Source organism: Sorex fumeus, unplaced genomic scaffold (assembly GCF_029834395.1).
Source record: "Sorex fumeus unplaced genomic scaffold, SorFum_2.1 ptg000021l, whole genome shotgun sequence".
NCBI lineage: Eukaryota > Metazoa > Chordata > Mammalia > Eulipotyphla > Soricidae > Sorex > Sorex fumeus.
In genome coordinates, this window is record NW_026606078.1 from 3,152,629 (window position 1) to 3,177,970 (window position 25,342).

A 25,342-nucleotide genomic window follows, 5' to 3' on the forward strand; every position below is an offset into this window, starting at 1 on the left:
CCTCTCTCTAATGCCAGGCACAAAAATCAGATCAAAGTGGATTAAAGACTTCATTATCACACATGAATCCATAAGGTACATGAAGGAAAATGTAGGCAGTACCTTCCATAACATTGAAGCTAAAAGCATCTTTAAGGATGAAATACCAAGCAAGTGGAAACAAACATAAACAAATGGGACTACATCAAACTAAGAAGCTTCTGCACTTCAAGAGAAACAGTGACTAAAATACTCAGAGACAACAGAATGCGAAAGAATATTTACCCAATACCCACCTGATAAGGCATTGATATCCAGAATGTATACAAGACACTAGTAGAATTGTTCAAGAAAAAAATCTCCAACCCTATCAAAAAATGGCAAGAAGAAACGAACAGAAGCTTCCTCCAAAAAGAAATATAAATGGCTAAAATGCACATGAAAAAATGCTCTACATCACTAATCATCAAAGAGATGCAAATCAAAACAACAATGAGATATCATCTCATACCACAGAGACTGAAAAACATTCAAAAGAACAAAAGCAACCAGTGCTGTTGTGGATGTGGGGAAAAAGGAATGCCCACTCTTTCACTGTTGGTGGGAATGCCGACTGGTCCAGCCTTTCTGGTAAACAATATGGACATTCCTTCAAGAACTAGAAATTGAGCTTCCATATGACCCCAAAATACCATTTCTGGGAATTCATCCCAAGGGTGCAAAAAAGCATAGTAGAAATGACATCTGAACCTATATGTTCATTGCAGCACTGTTCACAATAGCCAGAATCTGGAAACAACCCAAGTGCCCTAGAAGAGATAGCTGGTTAAAGAAACTATGGTACATCTACACAAGGGAATACTATGCAGCTATTAAGAGAGATGAAGTGATAAAATATGTTTACAAGTGGATGGACATGGAGAGTATCATGCTAAGGGAAATGAGTCAGAAAGAGATGGACAGACATAGAAGGACTGCACTCATTTATCAATATAAAATAACATAATATGAGATGGACACCCAAGGTCAGTAGACATAAGGGCAAGGAATATTGCCTCGTAGTTGGAAGCTTGTCTCATGAGTGGGAGGGGGGGCTTGGAAGGGGGAGAAGGCAGCTGGAATAAAGAAGGGATCACTAAGTCAATGATGGTTGGAAGAATCATTAGGGATGGGAGATATGTGCTGAAAGTAGATAAAGGACCAAACATGATAACCTCTCGGTATCTATATTGCAGATCATAATGCCCAAAAGTAAAGAGTCTGGGGAAAGCTGTCTGCCATTGAGTCAGGGGAGAGTTGGAAAGGGGGGGTATACTGGAAACATTGGTGGTTGAGAATGTGCACTGGTGGAGGAATGGGTGCTTGATTGTCATATGATTGAAACTCAAACATGAAAGCTTGTAACTGTATCACACTGTGATTCAATAATAAAATTTTTTTAAAAAATTAATTAAATAAAATTCTGAAGGAAACTCCTACTGAACAATATTGAAACTGAACAATAACTACTGAATTAAATAAGCCTTGGCTCAAAGAGGAAGTCAAAAACAAAATATTAAAACTCCTTGAAATTAACAAATATATAGGTCACAAAGTACTAAAACTTATGGAACACAGCAAAAGCAGTACTGAGGGGGAAGTTTACAATAATACTGCTTACACTGGGAAAAAATTAAACTAATATCTAATAAACTAATACCACAGCATGGAAAACTAGAACAACACATGAATCCCAAAGTTAGTAGACAGAAAAGAAATCACATACGATTTTTTTTTTGTGATTTTTCAAAACAATATAAAAGACGGACAAACGCTGTTAATGATTGACAAACTCACAAGGAAAAACAGAAAACCCAAAATAAATATGACCAGAGATGAAAGCATAGGGTGGGGGGGTGGGAGGGTGCAGTGAATCATAAAAGATTACAGTGAACAACTCTATGCTACCTAGAATAAATTGATGATTTCTTAGAATCATTCAACTTTTCAATATTGAATCATAAGAATGTAGAATGCACCAATTATGAGTAAGGAAATTAATACTGTAACCCTAAAATCTCCACTACAAATCTCTTAGGAGAAAAAGTACAGCATAAAAGCAGGCAACAAAATTAATACCAAAAAAAGAATGAACCAGAAGAAAAAGAATTGAAGAAAAGTTTTCCATTTCAAATGGCGTCCATAAACATCAACTATTTAGGCAGCAATTTTACAAAAGATGTGAAAAACTTATTCATTGAAAACTGTAAGTCGATATTGAAAGAAATGGAAGAGGACCCCCCAGGAAGTAAGAAAATATTCCCTGTTCAATTCTTCGACTCCACCAGGAGGGAAGTTCTCTGAGTCTGCCAAGATTGATCCCTAATCACAGAGCCAGGACATATTTTCTCTTCAGGAAATTAAAGAATTAACATTGCCAAATTTATCATATGCCTAAAGCATTCATTGTAATTACTATCAAATTTCTGCAACCTTCCTCAAGAACTTAGAACAAACTCTTAAAATGTGTAGGGAGTCACTGGTGGAGGGATGGGTGATCAATCATTGTATAATTGTATATCAAACATAAAAGTTTTGTAACTGTATCTCATGGTGGCTCATGCTTCTGGACTGTGAATTAAGCTACGGCCCCATGCCATTCGGGGGGGGGGGGGGGGGTGTTGTTCCTTCTGCCTTCTTCCGCTCGGCAGATGGTGACCACCATCTTTCAGAGCCTATTGGATTGAGAGGTACATGCCTGCAGTGCCAAGACATGCGGGGCCTCACGGGACAGGGCCTGGAACTGGCCCTTCTCCCCGCCCTGATGAGATCCTGAGTTGCTGCCCACAAATGGCTCCTCCAGCTCCTGAATGGACGTGATCCCAGAGGCACACTAACCAATCTCAGAACACAGCGGCCTCTGGCAGAAATCCCTCCAGACTTAATTACTAAAATATCAGAAATCCAATATGCTCTTCATTATCACCAATAGAAAACAAATTATCTAATGATGCTTTCAAAAAAATAATGGGAAGTTTTCTGTCTAAAAATTGAATGGAATCAAAGTAGAGAGAGAGTAAAGTGAAAATCATCTGCCACACTGGCACGGGGAGGAGTGGGAGGGGGTATACCGAGGTTCTTGGTGTGGAAAATGTGCATTGGTGAAGGGATGGGTGTTTGATCATTGTATGACTGAGACTTATACCTGAAAGCTTTGTAACTGTTCCCACAGTGATTCAATAAAAAAAAAAGAAAAAAGAAAAGAAAAAGAACAATATGACTAATATTATGAATGTTTATATGTTTTTTGACTAAGGAAAGGAGAAACACATCCATAGATGGAATTTCATTCTTGGTGGGTCATCTTGCCGAATGAGAGTTTGTCCTAGAAGAAGCTTCCACTGAGGGAAGGACTTTACCTCTGTTGATTGTATGACACACCTATGTGTAATTCCAACCCATTATGATTGGGGTATAACTAAGACTGTAAGTGCGGGCGAGGGGGTAATCCGTGAGAATTGGGGGTTCCAGAAGGAGGATGGAGAAGAATGAAGGAGGAGAATCGGGAGAAGGAGAATGAAGGGGATTGGAGAAGGGAGGAAGAAGAGAATGGAGACACTATTGGAATAAACTGCAATTGATACTAATCAAAAAATGTGTAGGGAGTCAAAAATATGTAGGGAATTATAAAACACCCTAAATAGCCAAATTCATTCTGACAAAAAAAGTTGTAAGGCATCACATACCCTGACTTTAAGTTACACTGTCAAGCTATAATAATCAAAAACAGAGTGGTAAAAAATAATATACTCTCAGGCCAATGGAGTAGAAATGAGAGCCCGGAGGTAAACCCTCAGAGTTATGGACAAAGGAGAAGCTGGGTGCATGAATCTCTGACCAAGAAACTGAGTACATGAACTGGAGCCAGAAAAGCCTCTTCAACATTTAAGAATGTTGGGAAAAATGCTACAAGCAAATTCCTGTTTCACACCATACACAAAAGTTAAATATAAGTATATTAGACCCGAATACATAAAATACATAGAGGAAAACATAGACAGAACTCTATAGGATATGGACCTCAAAGTTATTCTCAATGATTTGAGTCCATTGGCAAGAATACAAAAACAAAATGAAACAAATAGAACTGCTTCAAATTTTAAAAGTTTTACACAGAAAAAGGAACGAGGTCTAAAATTTTAAAATATCCTTGGACTGGGGAGATAGTACTGCTGGGCAGGGTGTTTGCCTTGCATGTGGTAATGTGGTGTAAAAAAAACCCTTCATTTTCTGTTGGTGGGAATATTTTCTGATTTTAGTTCCTGTAGAAAACAATATGGAGGATAATTTCTCAAAAATTTAAGAATTGAGTTCCCATATGACTCAGCAATTCTGTTTCTTGTAGAAATTGTGGCAGATAGACAAAATGGAATATGATATAGCATCAGAAAAGATGAAATTATTCTACCTCAGCTTGGATAGAAGTAAAAGGTATCATATTAAAAGTAATAAGTCAAAGAGAGGAGGACAACTACTGGATAATCTCACTCAGCTCTAATATGTAAAGAAAGAAAACAAGGAAATAGACATTATCAAATGATAAGGTAAAACACTTATTCCTGAATCATAGAACTGAATACCAAGAGAAGGAGGAAAGAGGGTATGGAGGAATGAGAAATGGTCTGTAAGTAATGGAAGAATGCTGATGGAGGGTCTTGGGCACTTTGGTAGTGAAGAGATGAGGTAGTGCTGATTTGATCATAAGTGTTAACACTATTGTAAACATGTGATCTAAACTAAGAATAATTAAATTTTAAAAGTTCTATTGGACAATGCTAGATATATGGCTCTACTAAATAAACAATGACAACTCAGAGATTATATCAGAAAGATTTTAATCTCAAATTAACCAATTCTCACTAGTGCTGTTTGTGTTTGTTAAAAGTTTAATTGACAGTTTTCCATTCTGCCTAACTCTATATGAAAACTTCTAGCTCTATTGGTAAAATTGAGAACACAGCCACTTTACATAATTTAATTTAAAACATAATGAGTGTTTTAAGCAAGGGTCATGGTTTAAAACATAATGAATGTCTTCAGCAAGGGTCATAAAACACAAACATAAGTATAATTTAGACAGAAAAGTTAAAAAGAAAAAGAAAAGAAAAAATTTTTGTCAAGTAATATGGAACTAGGGGGACACTTTTTTGTCCCAGGGAGTATAAAATACCAGAATTAAAGGAACAACTCTAGCACAAAATATTCTACAACCTGTGAGAGGGGGAATGAGTTACCACATAGTCACAAATTCCAGCAAGGAATACTTAAATGATAGACACAAAATTCAAAGAAATGTGGATACTGAAACTTTAAAGGACTACAAAGCCCCTAGTTTAGTAATATTTTATCAGTGAGAAAAATGAGAACTGGAGATTTTAAATAAAATGAAAATCAATGAAAATTATCTTCATAAAGCAAATATATTTTATTTTTAAAGTATTTCATTTATAATGAAATTCTGCAGAAATAATCAGCTTTCCCAGAATGAGTCTATTACTATAAAGAAAGATCATGTCAATTGTGTTCTTAGCATCATAAACTACAGTTGGAGCTTAATATTGTTGTCTTGAGGGCCAGGAAGATAGTACAGTAGTAGGGGATCCTGGAACCTGGAACTCTGGCTCAATCCCTAGTACCATCACCATCACCAGATTTATCCCTGTGACACTGAGCACCAATGGGAAGACTCTGGTGTTCCAGAAAGCACAGGATCTGAGTTATACCATATCCTCAGGTCCTTATATCAAGTCATGTGGTCCAGTTGACCAAGAATTGTCAGAAGTGACCCCTGAGGCCCTCAGCACCACTTCAGGGCCCCATAACCCCGCAAATTAATATTCTTGCTTTCTAAGTTCAAACTTGTTACTGTATCTTAAATTCTTTGATGAAATAAGCCCATTTAAATACAAGTTAATTACACAAACTAGTATCAGCATATTCAATAAATGCCCATGACTAGGGCTGCAGAGATACTACAGGGCTAAGTATTTAGTCTCTAAGTGCCTGATTAGTCTTCCTAGTACCACCAGAGGTGTAAACTACATGCACTGTTAGGTGTGGCTTAATTCCTAAACACCCCCCAAAAAAAACCGAAAATAAAAAACACAAATGTACTCAATACCACTCTTCCAATAATTGTCCAAAATTTTACTATCCCACTATCTGTAAAACCAAATCACAGAAGTTAATGAACAAGAAAGTTACATTGCCTTTATATCTTCAGGATAAAATTGGTGTGGAGTCATACCTCTGAGAAGCCCATTTTCTCTGTTTTGCTCTGGTAGGCCGTTCTTTTGAGTAGAAGCCACCACTTTTGAAGTATTAATTGACTCTAACAGGGAGACAAATTCCAGGAAGTTAGATTCATTTGGTATTTGTCCCTCTTTGGCTTCTAGGTCAGATTTGGAAGTTGGCATTGTTTTCTCCTTATCGCTGACAATTTCTGTGGAACTCTTGCTCAGGAAGACATCCGTCCCACTATCCACACTGAGCACCCGAGCATGTCTCTTTTCATGGGTACTTTTACAAAATGATGGATCAAGATTAGCCTGGCCTTCCTTAGCTCCCTCAGATTCAAAGACCACATTAGGCATGAGTGGAGGTGTTGTTTCACAATGGTCTTTTAGGGAAGAGCTGTAGTCTTTTGTGGCATTCCCCCCCTCTCCAGATTCATAGCCAGAACACTGATGTGAAGAATCTACCACCATCAATTTCTTGGGAGTTCTTTCACTTTCATTGTTCTCTGGACAACTGATATCTCCTTGTCCATCCTCAGGCAGTTCAAGGGTAATGACAGGAATTCTTGTTTGTTCAAGACTTGCAGGACTGGCCATCTCTGGGGTAGTTACTTCAGCTTCAGTCTTTAAATTAGTTCTTTCAGTGCCAATCACATTCAGATGGAGTGAGCTTTCCATGTCAGTCATGGAGTTAGGGCTACTGCTCATGGTGATGACGATTTTAATGGGTTCATGCAGACTCAATGGGTCTCCAGGCTGAGACGTGTCAATCAGAGTTACTGCTACCTCACTATCCGAGTAGTCCACTCCCTGGCTCAAAGAGGCATCCACCTGCTGAGATGCATCTACTGACTCCTGTGTTGGTTTGGCAATGACTGTGTTACTCTTAAGGAAGCTACTGCTCAGGCTGTTTTGAGGTGACTTGCCTTGCAACTCTTCCTTTATAGAGTCCTGGGCATATTTCAAAGATTCTGGAATCAGGACTGAATTCTCACTGCTCCAAGGCTGGAAAGAGACATCAGTTTCCAGAAAGTCATACTGAGACAAAGACAGATGTGGAAATTTCTTCAAGACTTCTTTATCTACTAAGCCACCCTCAGATCTGTGACGAAAAGGGAGCAGCCCCTTCCCTACTTGTTCCTTCCCTTCAATTAGAGTCTCCGTCACAACTGGTTTCACAGGTATTGCTGGCATGATTATGGTTTCTGGTACATTTGCTTTAGAAGCAGATAGACTTTCTATTTTGTTACCACTTGAGGTAGATGACACTGGAGCCACAGGTTGGTCATTTGACAGAATGACATCTGAAATAAATAACAGCAACTCAATTAGCATCCAAAGAAGATGAATAATGCTCCAGAGCAAGACCTAATAACAGAAAAACTAAAAATAGCACCAACTGAAAATGCAATTAGATACTTGCTTTTAAAATATCATTTCCACTGGATTTATTTGCCTTAGAAGTCTCTATTTAAAATAATAAAAACATTTAACTTTTGCTATTTTATAGCCTCCTGAGGAAGATACATGTGATGTAAAGGATATATGTAGAGTCTCACAGTCTCACAGAAACATAGAGAATCTGTCATTTATGAGCTAAGTGATCTTAGGTAAACCAATATCCTTCAACTGTGGCTCAACTAACATTTTTACCAGATGCTTCACTGTGGGAGCCACCCTGTGCATTAAAGTATATTTAACTGTATTCCTTACCAACAAAAACTACCTGAAAATAATAACAATTCAGCCATGGCGATGAAAAGTAAAGTAAAGTCTGTCCTCCCGTTGTTCATCGATTTGCTCGAGCAGGCCCAGTAACGTCTCCATTATGAGACTTCTTGTTACTGTGTTTGGCATATTGAATACTCTCGGTAGCTTGCCAGGCTGTCCGAGAGGGGCGAGGAATCAAACCTGGCTCGGTCGGGCTGGCTGCGCGCAAGGCAAACGCCCTACCGCTGTGCTACCGCTGATCTCGGCGATGAAAAATGCCTCCAGAAATTGTCAAATAACCGCTAGAGTGCAAAGTTCCCTACTTGAAAGTCATTAATCATCAACCTTCTTGTCCACAAAAGGGGACTGGATAGTCCTACAGATCTCTTAAGGTTTCCATGAAGGATGAACCCAGAAAACATTAATCTGAGACGTTGCAAAGGGTTTCCTGACACTTTGACCTGAGGATAATAATAATCTCATGCATATGATTAGAATCATATAAAAACAATATCTAATTATGGTGGCAGCTAAAAATGAGTTTTCTTTTTTCCTAACTTATCTGCTAATGATCTGATATTTCCCAGGTCTCTAAAACTTGAAAGTTTGAGTCATCTTTTATTTTTTCTTTCTCCACTAGTTTTATGGTCAATCAGTTAATAAATGCATTCAGTTTACCCTGAGCACCCCCAAATAAATGAACAAATGCCTTCAGTTTACTCTGTATTGAAGTTTATTCTGCATTCAGTTTATTCTGTATGAAGAGTATTCTCTGAAAAAAAACATGCAGGTGAACTGTACAAAGCCTACAAAGTCATAGGGAAAAAAATGACAGGATAACAACTTCCATATATTCAAATATTAGAAGGAAAATCACAACTCCCACAATGGAATAAATATACTTTATTACCAGTAAAACTGCAGAAATTGGAGGGGGGAAGTAAACTTAAAGATGAAATAATGTGTTTTTGAAAATTAAGACTTCCTCTAGGCTGATTCAACCTATGACCCTAGACCTCAAGAGCAGAGGCAACAATACATACACTTATTCTCTTCACCTTCATGAGAACTTTAGTAGAAAGTGCCCATGAGAATCTCTTCCCTTCATTGCTGTACTCAAAAGATTCTCCTCCCTGACTTTTGGAATAACTCTTCACACTTGCAATGTTGTTTCTCCCCATAAACTGAAAATTTCATTTAAGTTTAATTATACACCTACTTCAACACGTAATTTACCATGATCACCTAAACCAGAAATAAACTCTTCTGAACAATTGAGCATTTAATGTCTGAAAAAATAGCTGTAATTTATCACCCAATTCTTTTTATTTGTTTGTTTGTATGTTTTTGAACCACACTGGCAGAGCTCAGGGCTTAGTCCTGGCTCTGCAGTTAGGATCACTCCTCGTGGGGACTGGGAGACCATATCCCAGTGACAGGGATGGAACCTAGGCCTGCCACAGTCAAAATAAGAACCTTAATCTGCTATACTACCTCTCCAGTCCAACGACAGCATGGGGGCAAGCAAATACGAAAGGGGGAACTTCTGATGTGTAATTCTTAAAATACAGTGTTATTTTTTTATACTTTTTTTGCATTAGGGGATAAACCCAAGGTCTACAAGCTCAAGGCTTTACCACTTTGATACATGCCTATTTATATACAATTCCATTATCTAACTAACTGGGGGTGGCTGTTCTAGAAAAATAACCATATTTATTCAGTCCTCCAAAGGAGCCATCATACTATCTTACACATGTTCAAGAATGTTAGTTTAGAGAGATGTCTCCAGACCTTGTGTCAGGATGAGTCTCATCTGGGGCATCCAGAGAGGATCTGGTAAGTCCACCACCCATACAAACAGAACACCAGCAGCTGAAAACCTCTAGAACCCAATCGCTGCTGTGTCACGGCCAATCTCCACAGGCTCAGGACAAGCCTCATGCGTGAGTGAATCTGTTGAAAAACTCAGATTATGTGGATTTTGTGACTGAAATCTCCAGACTGTCTCAGAGTTGAGGATGGGAGACCTCCCCCTCTTTCCTGGTTCTTCCTGGAGCCTGGTAGTCACACCCACGAACTGCCTTTGGCATCATATAAGCTCATTAATGGCCATAATCCAGAGACACACATATGAATCTCAGAAGAGATCAACAAGCCACAGAGATGCCTCCGGACTCCAAAGTCACCATCTATTTAAAAATTTAATTCCAGATGCATCACCTTGTTTAAAATTTCAGAATTCCTGGAGTGTAAAGCCGTATTCACAGACTTTTGACATCTCATACTCTATGACACTGATGTTCCAGGAGTAGCACACCACATTTAAGTAAAAGGCAACCAATCTCCATTAAAAAAATGTATACGTAACACCCAAAAGGAGAGTAAAAGGGAATGTGTCTGCCACAGAGGCGGGGAGGGGTGGGGGGAGATGGGAGATGGGGTGGGGTGGCAGGAGGAATACTGGGAAAATTGGTGGTGGAGAATGGGTTGATGGGTAATTGAAGCACCCCCTTTTACTGCAGTACATTTTCTCACCCAGCATTCTACATTCCAGAGATGAGTGAGATCATCCTATATTTGTCTTTCTTCTGGCTTTCATACAGCGTGATATCTTCCAGTTCCAATCATGTTGCAGCTAATTGCATGATTTCATCATTCCTTGCAGTTGCATATTATTCCATTGTGTATATTTACTACATCTTCACAATCCATTCGTCTGTTATTACATACCTAGTTTATTTCATACCTTAGCTATTGTAGTGAGTGAAGCAATGGCATATGTTCTTGAGAGAGTGTTTTTATGTCCTGGGATGGAAGCCCAAACGAGGAATTGCTCGGTCATATGGCAGCTCAATTTTAAGTTTATTAAAAACTCTTCATACTGTTTTCCATATGGGTTGTAACAGTCAACATTCCCACCAGCAATGCATAGAAAGAATTCCATTTTCACCACATCCCTGCCAACACAAATTGTTCCTACTGTTTTTGATATGTGCCGTCCTCTTTGGTGTATGATGGTATCTCATTGTCATCTTGATATGAATTTCTTTTAATAATAAGTGATGATGAGCATTTTTTCATGTGCCTACCGGCACTACACCTCTCTTTCTCTGAGACTATTTACTTCCTCTCCCGCTTTGTTGATAGGGTTTTTTAAAATTTTTTTGGTTGCTGTTTGTGAGTACTTTATATATCATGAGTATCAAGCCTTTATCTATTGCATTGAATGTAAACATTTTTCCTACTAGGTTAAGATACTAGGTATCATTTAGTTTTATTTCATGTTTTCTTTTGTTTCATTGTTTTGTTTTTGTTTTTTTCCCAATGCAAAAACTCTTTAACTTAATGCAATCCCATTTGTTTATTTTTCATATTATTGACTTTATCAGTGATATAAGTGATATAAGATCACAGAAGACATTTTTGAGGTACAAATCTTGAAGTATTCTGCCTATATTTTCCTGAATGTATTTTATAGTTTCTGGTCAGATAGTCTTTGATCCACTTTGAATTAATTTTTGTGTAATAGATGGATCCAGCTTTAATTTCTTACACATAGTTATCCAACTTTCCCAGCACCATTTGTTGAAGAGACTATCTTTACTCTATTTCATATTCTCAACTCCTTTAACAAAAATTAACTGCTCATATATTTGGGCTTTTAATAGGGTATTCTATTCAGACCCTTTGATCAGAGGGTCTATCTTTATTCCAGTATCACAAAGTTTTGATCATTATAGCTTTGCGATGCAGTTCTAAAATAGGTAACAAAATACTTTCTAATTTCTTATTTTTCAGTATTGTTTTGAATTTTCATGGTCTTCTATTCCATGCAAACTTTATTTTGATTTTTTTTAATCCTGGAAGAATGCAGTCTGTACTTGGATGGGGATTGCACTGAAACTAGGTAGGACAGTAATTATTATTATTTTTTTTTTAGAAAAAGATATATTTATTTATTTATTTATTTTTATTTATTTATTTTGAATACCCATCACTCCACCGGTGACCATTTCCCACCACCGCGGATCCCAGTATCCCTCCCACCCCCCCACCCCCCAACCCACTCTCTCTCTGTGGCAGGGCATTCCCTTTTGTTCTCTCTCTCCTATTGGGTGTTGTGGTTTGTATAAGAGTTAAGCCTGATTTTCAGGGAGAAACGTTGGATGATTTACTTTCCATTGATCACTTTGTATATACGGAGATGTTGCGCGGTCACATGAGTGGCCGCGTGGTTTGGAGGAAAAGTCCTGGTTCCTGCATTCTCGAGCTAAGCTTGTAGAGGCTTCTGGTCACAGGGGTTCCATCTGGAGGAGGCAAGATGCGGCACCTACACCATCTGGGACTTCCTGGTGATCTCGGCTCTTTTTGGGACCTGGTGCATTCTCTGGGAGCTGTGGAGCACCCCCGCGGCCTTTCTTCTCTGTGGCTGTGTGCTGTAAAGATGGCGCTGGGGCGCGGGTTGTGGGCATGACTTCTGGAATCAGAGGTTACCTGGGAGCTGGGAAGGTCCCGGCAGTTTGGAGGAAAAGTCTTGGTTCCCGCATACTCGAGCTATGCTTCTAGAGGCTTCTGGTCACCGGGGTTCCATCTGGAGGAGGGGGGATGTGGCACCTACCCCATTTGGGACTTCCCGGTGATCTTGGCTCTTTTTGGGACCTGGTGCATTCTCCGGGAGCTGTGGAGCCCCCCGCCATGGCCTTTCTCCTCTGTGGCTATGTGCTGTAAAGATGGCGCTGGGGGGTGGGGATACAGTTATTTTAATAGTACTGATTCTTTGATCCCTGAGCATGGGATATTTTTCCATTTCCTAATGTCTTCCTCTATGTCTTAAGTGATTTAAAGTTATCATGGTATAGATCTCCCACATCTTTTCTTAAGCTGACTTCTAGATACTTGACATTTTTGGATACTATTTTAAAAGAGATAGAATTCTTGATTGCTTTCTCTTCTACTTCATTCTTGTATATAAGAATGTGACTGATTTTTGTGTATTGAGTACCTGGACACTTTGCTGTAATGGTTTATTGTTTCCAGTAGTTTTTTTTGTGGACTCTTTAAGATATTCTATGTATAGTATCATAGTAAAAAGTATTCTATGTATAGTATCATGTCATGTGTAAATAGTGATACTCTGAGTTCTTCTTTTCCGATTTGGATCCCTTTTATTTTTTTTTCTGTCTGATTATTGTATCCAGTGTAGGATAACATTGGTTTGTCCTTTCTCCTCCACCTTTTCTCCTCTGCCACAAGGAGTTTAGGTTTATTGAGTTACATCTATCACAGTGCTCTCAGGTGCTCCCATTGCTCTGTGTTTATCTTTAACTTCTCTGTGCTCTGCTTCCCCTATCTGTTAATCATCTAAATCCCTAAATCAGGCTCTGTGTCTTGTAAGGTCAGATCTTCCTAAGAACTTGAGATTTTGTATTTGTAAGTGAAATATTGCTTTTCTCTTTCCCTTATGTCCTTTACATAGTTTACTTTAAGGCAATGTCCTTTTAGTATAGACACAGGAAGACAGTTAATGCTATGCTTTTGTAACTTGGGACTTAATTGACTCAAAATAATATTTACTCCAGGGCATCTGTCATATTTACTCGATTTAAGCCTAAATTGCCCTAGTACCCTCAAAGCAAGGTCCAGACAAAGGGACTAGGATGGCAAGCTGTAAACTACCCTGGCATCAAAATGGGACAGGCCAAGTGCCATAAAAGACATTAAATTAATATCATGGTCATGGACCAAATACCATCATGACCCAAAGAGAAATGACTGGAAAAGGACCCTGCAGGGATTAGGAAGGACTAATATGGCCTGAGACTGTTGTCTGGGATCCACAGCGAGATGTCCCCAGGAGAGTATGGACACATACAAAGTGATTAGAAAGATTATTAAGATGTATATTTAAGCTGAGAAAAGTACCAGGTGGTTTACTCCATGGTTTGGAGGCCAGTGACACATACTAGGGGAAAAGGCAGCTCAGATAGAGAAGGGAGCACCAAATAAAGGGTATTGGGAGGATCCTCCCAGGATGGGAGAAGCAATGTTGAAAGTAGACTATAGACCGAACATGATTGCCACTCAATGCCTCTTTTGCAAACCACAGCACCCAAAAGGAGAGATAGAACAAGAGGGAATGCCCTGCCACAGAGGCAGGGTACGGTGGGGGGATGGGAGGGTGGGAGGGATACTGGGATCCGTGGTGCTAGAAAATAGGCACTGGTGGAGAGATGGGTACTTAATTATTGTATAATTGAAACCCAAGCACAAAAAATTTGTAAGTCTACAACTGTACCTCTTGGTTTGTCACTAATAAAAATAATAATAAAAAAAAGAAGTATAGTTAAGGTGACCGTTTAAATGGTTATGGACTAAGGAAAGGAGAAATTTCATTACATGAAATTTTGCCCTTGAGTGGATCTCCTAGCAGGATGAAATCTTTGTCTTAGAAGAGCTTTCCCGGAAGAAAGGGCTTTATATATGTTGATAGTGCTATCTGACCTATGTGTATTTGCTACCCCTGGGAGTTGGGCTCTTCACTGAGGCTGTGAGACTGGGCACAGGGAGACTAGCATGGAGAAAGTAGAAGACACAAATGAGGGGCAGTGTGAGACTGGAATGGGTGCTCATTGAGATTGGAATAGGTGCACAGGAGAATGGAATAAATGGTGGGACTGAGATTGAAATAAACTGCAACTGATCACCAATCAGCTTGGTGCCCCTGTTCCCTTCTTCAAGCATCTGTTGGCTGCAGGCTGCAGGCCAGGGTAGGGAAGCAGCTCATGGTCACTGAATGCATGTGGTGAGTAAAGTGGAGAGACTGGACATCCTTGCCTTATATCTGATTTCAGAGGGAATTCTTTCGTCTTCTTTTTTTTTTCTTTTTGGGTCACACCTGGCAATGCACAGGGGTTACTCCTGGCTCTGCACTCAGGAGTTACTCCTGGCGGTGGTCAAGGGACCATATGGGATGCTGGGAATTGAACCCGGGTTGGCTGCGTGCAAGGCAAACGCCCTACCCACTGTGCTATCTCTCTAGCCCTTCTTTCCACCATTAAGTATGATACTGACTATAGGCTTATTATAGATGACCAATATTATCTTGAGGAAGGTTCCTTCTACCCCTATTTTGTTGAGGATTTTTATCATGAATGGATGGTACATCTTGTTGAAGGCTTTTTCTGCATCAATTGATATGATCATATGGTTTTTATCTTCCTTTTATTAATGTGGTGTATTATGTAAATTGATTTGCATATATTGAATCATCTTTGCATCCCTGGAATTAATCTCATTTGATCAGGGTGTATGATTTTTGTGATAAGTTGTTAGATTCGGTTAGCTAACATTTTGTTAAGAATTTCCACATTGGGGCTGGAGCATTAGCACAGTGGGTAGGACGTTTGCCAACCCGGGTTCAATTCCCAGCAACTCATATGATCCCCTGAGCACCACCAAGAGTCATTCCTGAGTACAGAGCCAGGAGTAACTCCTGTGCATCACTGGGTATGACCCAAAAAGCAAAAAATTTTAAAAAAGAATTTTTGCATCAATATTTATCAGGGAGACTGGTCAAAATTTTCTTTTCTGAAAGTGTCTCTGTCTGCTTTAGGTTTTAGTATGGTGTTAGTTTCATAGAAGGTGTTAAAACTTTCTGTGACTTCAATATTTGGAAGAGCATAAGGAGTACAGGCAGTAAATCTTGAAGTTTTGATAGACCTCATAATAAACCCATCTGGACTGGGAATTTTGTTCTTGGGGAGATTCTTAATTACTCTTTCAATTTCTTTACTTGTAATTGACCTGTTTAGGCTTTCTATTTCCTTCTCATTCAGATTTGGAGATTACATGACTCTAAGAATCTATCCATTTCTTCTAGGTTCTCCAGTTTATGATTATAAAATTGTTCGTGGTAATCTCTCATTATATTTTGAATTTCTGAAAGATTTATTGTAATTTCTTCTCTTTTGTCTTTGAGCTGATTTGAACATCTTCTCCTTTTATCCTTGTTAGTCTAGCTAAAGGTTTATCTATCTTGCTAATTTTTTTGAATAACCAAATCCTAGTTTCACTGATTCCTTGAATTGCTTTCTTGTTTTCTATGTTGCCAATTTCTGCTCCGTTTTTATTATTTTCCTCCTACTCCATTTACTGCATTTGTTGTTTCTTCTCCATATTTTTGAGTTATGTGTTCAGGATTTTGATTTGGGCTTTTTATTCCTTCTTATTGTAGGCCTGCATAGCTATGAATTTCCTTCTTAGTATAGTTTTTGCTGCATGGAGATTCAATTTTTTAAAAAAGACCATACAATAGCAAATAAAAATTTCTTCACAATAATAAATATTACAGAAAGGATAAAAAAAATAAGGACCATCTTCTGGCATACAAAATGATGAGAAGAAAATGGTTGATTTTTTTCATTAAAGATTTGTTTTATAATTAAAACAGTAAAGATATTTGAGGGGCAAGTATGTGGCCCTGAGTTTAATTCTAAGCACTATATTATCCTCTTGGTGTAGACCTGATGGTCTCTGAAGCATGCCTAAACCCAAGCAGCACTAGACTGACCAGCGAAACTCCTACTCACTGCAAGCATCCTGCTTCTATAGAAAACGGATCTGATGCAAAAAATAGAAAACAGATCTGATGGAAAACCCTCTGATATGCGACTGTTTTCAATGTCTGAGGAACAGAGAAAATGTCTGTGAAGTAGAACAAAGGATGAAGGGAACAGAAGGGAAAGGGAAAACACTGAGACAGATGAGGCATTATAAGCCAATGTAAGGAATTTGAATCTTATACTAAGAAAAATGTGAACTCAACAGAAATCTTTGAATGGTGGAGGGAGAACATGTGACATAAATGAGACTTTTTAGGGGCTGGAGTGATAGCACAATGAGTAGGGCGTTTGTCTTGTACGCAGCCAACCCGGGTTCGATTCCCAGCATCCCATATGGTCTCCCAAACACCGCCAGGAGCAATTCCTGAGTGCATAAACCAGGAGTAACCCCTGTGCATCGCCGGGTGTGACCCAAAGAGAAAAAAAAATAGACTTTTTAATGATCCTGCCTACTGTATGAGGGCTGGACAGCAGTGAAATATAACTAAAGCAGAACAGGAGCAGAGATGAATAATTGCAGTTAAATAAATGTGGCTTGAACTAGGGTAGTAGTGGCAGACATGAAAAGACATTTTAAAGTTTTGTTTTGGAGTGTGTTTATCAGGATTGATTAAGGGATTGAAGCTTAGATTATGAACAGAGAGAACAATGGAAAAAGAACCATTTGATTTAGGGACTTTGGCCATGGGATACGGTAGTGAGACTGTTCACTGATGAGGAGAAACAAGATGGAGTACAGATTTAGAGAAGCCAATTAACAGACCTCTTATTTGAATAATGAATTTGGAATGATTTGTTGTCATTTTATTAAACCATAAATATTAATAATAATAATAAAAATATTTTCTACTGGTAAAATTAAGAAGAAGAGGAACCAGAGAAATTTTACAGTGAGTAGGGTGTTTGCCCTGCCCATTGCTAACCTAGGTTTGATCCCAAGACCAAATATGGTTTCTAAAGACCCTCCAGGAATTAACTCTGAGTAAACTTTGAGTATTATTAGGTATGACCTCCAAACTGAAAAAAGCTAACCACCAACCAATAACAACAAAAACTATAAAAATCCTGATACCCTGATTTTTTTAAAAGAGTATTTAATTTTCCTGATATGAGCTATTTATGAAATACAAAAGCTAACATCATATTTAATAATGAAAAATTAAATACTTCCCTAGAAAGATAAGGTAATAATCACTCTCATAACTTCTAATAAAAGGCAACCAGAATGAAAATGGAAAATAAAAAGCTCTCTACTAACAGATAACATCATATCATATGTAGGGGAACCAACAAAAGGAATCATTAAAAAACTATTAAAACCAATAAAACATTTCAGTAGTTTTACATTATAAAACCAGTACATAAAATAAATTCTATAAGCTAGCAATGAACACTCTAAAGTAAAATTAATACTACAATTTCAGTTATAATAGCATAAAAATAACAAAACATTTGGAAATAAATTTAACATAGGCTGTGCAACACTTGTACACCAAATATTACTAAACAATGTCAAAATAAATCAAAGAACATCTAAATAAGTGGATAGTCATCCATGCCCAAAGTCTAGAAAATTTTAAATCATTATTAAAGTACCCATTCTCTCCAAATTTATTTATAGATACTAAATAATGCTTTTCAATACCCAAATTGTGTTTCTAAATTTTTTTTGCAAAATTAAATAGTTTATATGGAAATATAAGGAACCAAAATAAAATAAGAGACTCACTATTTCCAATGTCAAACTTATTATGCAGTTATAATTATAAATATTACTTAATTATTATTATTATAAAAACACCATGACAATGGTATAAGAATAAATATATCAATCAAAAAATAATTGAAAGTCTGTATATATGATTAAATGTTTTCAAAAAGGGGGGCCAGGACTAATCAATGTGTGAAAAAAAAATCAAAAAACAAAACCTTAGCCTTTTCAACAAATGAGTGAAGCAACTGATAAACATTTGTGAAACTATTAAAATTATTTTATGTACCTCACATCTACATAAAATTTAACTCAAATGTATCATAAAGCTAGATATAAGATACAAGAGCTAAAACCATAAAAACAAACTTGGAATAAAATACAGATTTTTATATGTGTTTCCAAAAGCTCAAGCTATAAGAGAAACAACAAAGTGAACTTTATAAGAATTCAAAACTTTGATGCATTAAATAACTAAGGTTATTTATGGCTTGATCACTTGATCACTTGACATCCCCTTACTCATCGATTTGCTCGAGCGGGCACCAGTAATGTCTCCATTCGTCCCTATTGCATGCTAGAGTAGCCAATGTCATCAGCTCATTCTAGGAACACAGAGAGCCTCAAACCAATCATTCAGGGTCTTGAAGAAGTTTGACCATCTCATGGGTGGGCAGCCACACAATCTTTTGACGTCTCGTGGAATTCAGTCTGTAATGGCTCTATTTCAGCAGTCGTCTCCAAATCTCATTACATGTCCAGCCCATCTGATTTTCGATGCCTTGGCAAACGAGACAGCGTCCCTGATTCTTGATCCTCTATGGAGATAGGAACTCCGGTTTCTTTCTCTCATTTGAGTGAAGTGTGATGCTCCAAGCATAGCTATTTCAATTCCTCTTTGGGAGATGCGAATAGCGTTCTCTTCCTGTTTTCTTAGGACCCAGGTCTCTGAGGCGTATGTTAATGCAGGAAGAATAGTGGAATTGAAGACATGGGACAAGGAACATGGGAGTCTGCCGGTGGACGGTTCCACAATGAAATTGACCAAATCATATTCAATCGACAGTTTTGACTGACCGATGTTGCTGCTGTCCCAAAATTCCAAACGGGATCAGGCCACAATTTCCTTTGCACAAAATTCTACTTCACGGAGCGGGGAGAAAGAGCTGCAAAATTTAAGAAGAGAACTCCCAGAACAACCACCAGCTGGGAGCTCTTTGGCACTATTGCGGCAACATAGGAAGATGCCATCCTTGACAATATTGACGAGAAATACGATCGACTGGTTCAGCACCTCTATGATTGTGCAAGGAACGCTGAGAGAGAGATAACCACAAAAAAGACACCTGTCTTTGAAAACTCTTGAGCTCATTCACCAACCTGGCTTTGTGCAAGCCTCGGGCAAACATAAGCGAATGTCCGAGCTCGCAAAGCAGTGCAGAGAAGCCATCAAGGAAACCTCAAAGAGAGAAGAGCAGCAGCGCTGGCAGATGCAGCAGAAGCCAGGAAAAGCATTCTCAAAGTCCGCCTGTCCTTCACCAACTACAAGACCAAGATAACTGCCCTTTGACGTCCTGATGGATCTATCACATCTTCCAGAGGGCAATGGAGAAGAATATCCGTGACTTCTACTTGGATCTCTTCGATAGCCATGTCCACCTCCCCACATACCAAATTCCACAGGATGGATATGTCGTTCCCAATGTTCTCCCTTCTGCAATTCGACATGCCATTCCATCAGTAAACAAGCAAACGGCAATCAGCCCAGACAAGGTCAGACCTGAACACCTGAAGAACTTGTCATCAGTACTCATCAATACACTGACTCGGCACTTCACACACTACCTGTCTGAATGCAAGTTTCCGTCCCAATGGAAAACCAGCAGGACTGTTCTACTGTACAAGAAGGAAGACATCTACGACATTGGTAACTATCGTCCAATTTGCCTGTTGTCTGTCATCTACAAACTGTTCACTCAAGTCATTCTGAATAGGATTCGCAGAACACTAGATGAAGGTCAACCATGAGAGCAAGCCGGGTTCCGAAAAGGATTCAGCACCATCGACCATATCCACATGATAACCAAGCTCATTGAGGTTTCTCGGGAGTTCAAGATGCTGCTCTGTCTAACGTTCATTGATTTAAAGAAGGCCTTTGATTCTGTTGAGACAGAAGCGGTCATTGAAGCCCTAGCCAAACAGGTCGTTCAAACTTAATACATCAGGATTCTCCATGAGCTGTATTACGGACTCACAACCAGGATCTCACCATTCTACAAGGAAGTGATTGTCCATGTCAAGAGAGGGGTTCAGCAGGATGATACCATTTCACCAAACCTCTTCAGTGCCACCCTCCAGAACGTGATGCGACAATGGGGATGGGAAGAAATGGGAGTGAACACACAACATCAGCAACTACACCACCTCTGTTTCGCTGATGACATTGTTCTAATAAAACTAAACATTATCCAAGCGGCACAAATGCTGGCCGACTTCGACCGTGAGTGTGTAAAGGTTGGACTACAGCCGAATCTCACAAAGACAATGTTTATGAGAAACAGTCTTGTTCCTGACATTCCATTCGCTCTCAATGAAATGAACATCTCTGAATGCAACAGCTATGGGTACCTAGTTCGAGAAGTCAACATGATGAATGACCTGGCACCTGAGTTGCGCAGGAGGAAGAGATTGGCTTGGAATGACTTCAAGAGCATCGAAGAAATAGCTAAGAGGACGAAGATGCTCCAGCTCCGAGCACATCTCTTCGATTCCACTGTTCTTCCTGCATTAACATATTTATGGCAAGGTTTATTCATTGATCAGTGGATAGGTTCTTGTTTTGCATGTATGAGGCTCATATTCAATTCCTGGTACTACGTGGTACCATGAGTTCCAACAGAAGCAACCCCAAGCACTGATTGGGAGTAGCACCTGAGCACCACTGACTGTGGCCTCAAAACTGAAAACAAGCAACCCAAGTGTTCATTAAATGTGGAAGTGGTTAAATAAATTGTAATATATTCATAATTATTGAAGGATGTCACTGTTGTCCCAAAATTCCAAAAGGGATCAGGCCACCATTTCCTTTGCGCAAAATTCTACTTCACGGAGCGGGGAAAAAGAGCTGCAAAGTTTAAGAAGAAAACTCCCAGAACAACCACCAGCTGGAGCTCTTTGGCACTATTGCAGCAACATAGGAAGATGTCATCCTTGACAACATTGACGAGGAATACGATTGACTGGTTCAGCACCTTCATGATTGTGCGAGGAACATTGAGAGAGAGATAACCACAAAAAGACACCTGTCTTTGAAAACTCTTAAGCTCATTTGCCAACGTGGCTTGGTGCAAGCCTCGGGCAACCATAAGCAAATGTCGAGCTCGCAAAGCAGTGCAGAGAGAGAACAAGTGTTGGAGAGAACAAGGCAGAGTCTCCTACCCTGTGCCTGACTGTCCTCACCAGGGCCCAACAGCTGAAGACCTCCGGGCCCCAGACAAGGTCATGCTGAGACCACACACTTGGATGAGCCTCACGCATTAAAAGAACTGGCAGAGGAACCCAGGTGTGTGGGACCTGGGGCTGAGATCTCCAAGCCTGTATGGTTTGAGACTGGACCTGCCAGTAGCTAGACAGTTACATCCACGAACTACTTTGTAACCCCAACAAAGGCCAGGATCCAGAGATTATCACACCAAGCATTCACAGCCACGTGACTTTTTATTTACATTCATTTAATTTTTCAGGGTACCTTAAATATCCCACCCACACAGCAGAGCCTGGCAAGCTATTCATGGTCTATTTGATATGCCAAATCCAGTTAAAAAAAATGGATCTCATTCCCCTGAACCTGAATACGGCAGAGTCGAGAAGGATGTGGAAGGAGAGGCTGATAAAATCCTGAGGCAGAAAGAGGCTGCCAAAACGAAGAAAGACAAAAATGATTGTCTGTACTTTTAATGCATGTATGCTGGTATCTGATGCATCCATCGAGGACCTGATGGTACAAGCGTGAAAGATCAAGTACGACATCATTGGTCTGACAGAAACGAGAAGACATCAATCACATCACGCCGTTTTCGACACTGGAGAAGAACTGTTCCTTGGAACATGTGACAAAAGAGGCATCGGTGGTGTCAGTATCCTTGTCAACACAAACTTAGCCATGAGCATTGATTCGTTCGAATGCCTAACAACCCGAATCGGATGATTACACTTGAATAGATGTGGCTCACTGCTGGCAGTTTCTATCTTTGTTGTCTATGCATCAACATCCAATTATGGTGAAAGAGAAATTGAGAAGTTCTACATAGAGCTGGAGAAGTTCTATAAAGAAGATCACACCTTCTACAAGATCATTGTCTGTGATTTTAATGCCAAGATAGGACCAAGAAGATGAGCCGAAGAACTCCACATCAGGTCCCATGGCCTAGAGGGAATGAACACGGTGACAGACTATCTGAGTTCATCTTGTCAACCAAGACCTTCCATGGTAACTCACAGTTCCAAAAGGCTGAATCTAAACATTGGACATGGGAGTCTCCCAGTGGATGGTTCCACAATGAAATAGACCACATCATATTCAATCGGCCGTTTTGCCTAACCGATGTTGCTGTTGTCCCAAAATTCAAAATGGTATCGGACCACTGTCTCCTTCGTGCAAAATTCTACCTCACAGAACGAGGAGAAAAGAATGCAAAGTTCAAGAAGAGAACTCCCAGAATGACCACCAACTGGAAGCTCTTTGGCTCTGTTGCAGCAACATGGGAAGATGCCATCATTGACAACATAGATGAGGAATATGATCGAATGATTCAGCACCTCCATGATTGTGCGAGAAAAGCCAAGAGAGAGATAACCACAAAAAGCCGCCTTTCTTCAAACACTCTTGAACTTATTCGCCAACGTGACTTGGCATCCGCAAGCGAACGTCCGAGCTGGCAAAACAATGCAGAGAGCCATCAAGGATGACCTCAAAGACAGGAGAGCAGCGGTGCTGGTAGATGTGGCAGAAGCCAGGAAAAGCAATCGTAATGCCTGCCTGTCCTTCACCAACTACAAGACCAAGATGACTGCCCTCCGACATCCTGATGGATCGTTCACATCTTCCAAAAGGGCAATGGAGAAGATTATTCATGACTTCTACTCAGATCTCTTTAATAGCCATGTCCACTTGCCCACATACCACATTCTGCATGATGGATATGTCGTTCCCAATGTTCTCCCTTCTGAAATCCAACATGCCATCTCATCAGTAAAGAAACAAAGAGCGAGCACACAGCCATACAGAGAGAAGAAGGACCACATGGAGGGCTGGCTCCACAGCTCCCGGAGAAGAAACCAGGTTCCTAAAAGAGCCGAGATCACCGGGAAGTCCAAGATTGGGTAGGTGCCACATCCCGTCTCCCCCAGATGGAACCCCGGTGACCAGAAGCCTCCACAAGCATAGCTCGAGTATGCGGGAACTAGGACTTTTCCTCCAAACCGCGCGGCCGCTTATGTGGTTATGCCGCTTATGCGGCCGCGTGACATCTCTGTATATACAAAGTGACCAATGGGAAGTAAATCACCCAACGTTTCTCCCTGAAAATCAGAGTTAAGTTTGGAGCACGGACTCGGCCCCAGAAGCACAAGGACTTAATGCAGAACCCAGCAGCTTGGAGCAGAAAAGTGAATGGACTATGCGTTAATCCAGGACATTATGTCTGCCCGGAGGGGAAAGGGTGTTGTCCCATTCGCCCTCTCCTCTCTGGAAAGAAGATGGCGGCTGCATGGGCAGGTGTGGAGAGCAGGTGTGAGCCGGGGGCGCGGGGGCGAAAAAAACCTTGTGGAGAGCAGGTGTGAGCCGGGGGCGTGGGGCGAAAAAAACCTCATGGGAAGGGGGGCATTCCAGTCCGTCCTTCACGCCCTACCGAGGTCACCAGTTGCCCCCCACGAGCGGCTCTCTGGCACAGCCACGGCCCTAGAAGTACAAGGACTTAATGCAGAACCCAGCAGCTTGGAGCAGAAAAGTAAATGGACTATGCGTTAATCCAGGCCATCATGTCTGCCCGGAGGGGAAAGGGTGTTGCCCCATTCACCCTCTCCTCTCTGGAAAGAAGATGGCGGCCACATGGGTGCCTTGTGGAGAGCAGGTGTGAGCCGGGGGTGTGGGGGCAACTAAAACCTCATGGGAAGGGGGGCGTTCCAGTCCGTCCTTCACGCCCTACCAAGGCCGCCAGTTGCCCCCCACGAGCGGCTCTCCAGCACGGCCACAACTCCAGAGCACAGAAACCAATCTCTTAATTATCTGACTCTCAGTAGAAATACTTCCAGGGTTAATTAGCAAAATAGCGGAAATCCAAAACCAACATAATTCTTGAACCCAGCTGTAGAAAGCGAATCACTTCACAATGCTTTCTCAGCATGTCTGATTTGGGGGGTGGGCGTAAACTCTAAATAATAGTGGTGCATCTTTTATTGAAACAATGAATCTAACCAAAGCAGATAGAGTGTCAACTAGAATTCATCTGCCTCGCAGGCATTGGGAGGGGTGGGGGTGGGGTTTTATTGGGGTTCTTCGTGGTAAAAAATAAGTATTGGTAAAGGGAAAGGTGTTTGATATTTACATGACTGAGACCTAAACCTGAAAGCTTTGTAACTTTTCCCACAGTGATTCAATAAATAAATAAATTGTATATAAAAAAAAAAGAAACAAAGAGCACCTCGCCCAGACAAGATCAGACCTGAACACCTAAAGAACTTACCATCAGTACTCATCAATACGATGGCTCGGCTCCTCACACGCTACCTGTCTGAATGCAAGGTTCCATCCCAATGGAAAACCAGCAGGACTGTGCTACTATACAAGAAGGGAGACATCCACGACATTGGCAACTATCGCCCAATCTGCCTATTGTCTGTCATCTACAAACTGTTCACTCGAGTCATTCTGAATAGGATTTGCAGAACACTAGATGAAGGGCAACCACGAGAGCAAGCCGGGTTCCGAAAAGGATTCAGTACCATCGACCATATCCACACAATTACTAAGCTCATTGAGGTTT

General features: G+C 40.2%; 1 protein-coding gene across 2 annotated transcripts in view; it reads right to left on the minus strand.

Annotated features, from left to right (window-relative positions):
• Positions 1–25,342, minus strand: part of PCNX2 (pecanex 2) — a 409,093-nt gene that overhangs the window by 321,676 nt on the left and 62,075 nt on the right. For both annotated transcript variants that reach the window (XM_056113571.1, XM_056113570.1), the window contains one exon: positions 6,266–7,558. In XM_056113571.1, coding sequence (XP_055969546.1) covers positions 6,266–7,558 — 1,293 coding nt within the window. The remainder of the gene's footprint in view (positions 1–6,265; positions 7,559–25,342) is intronic.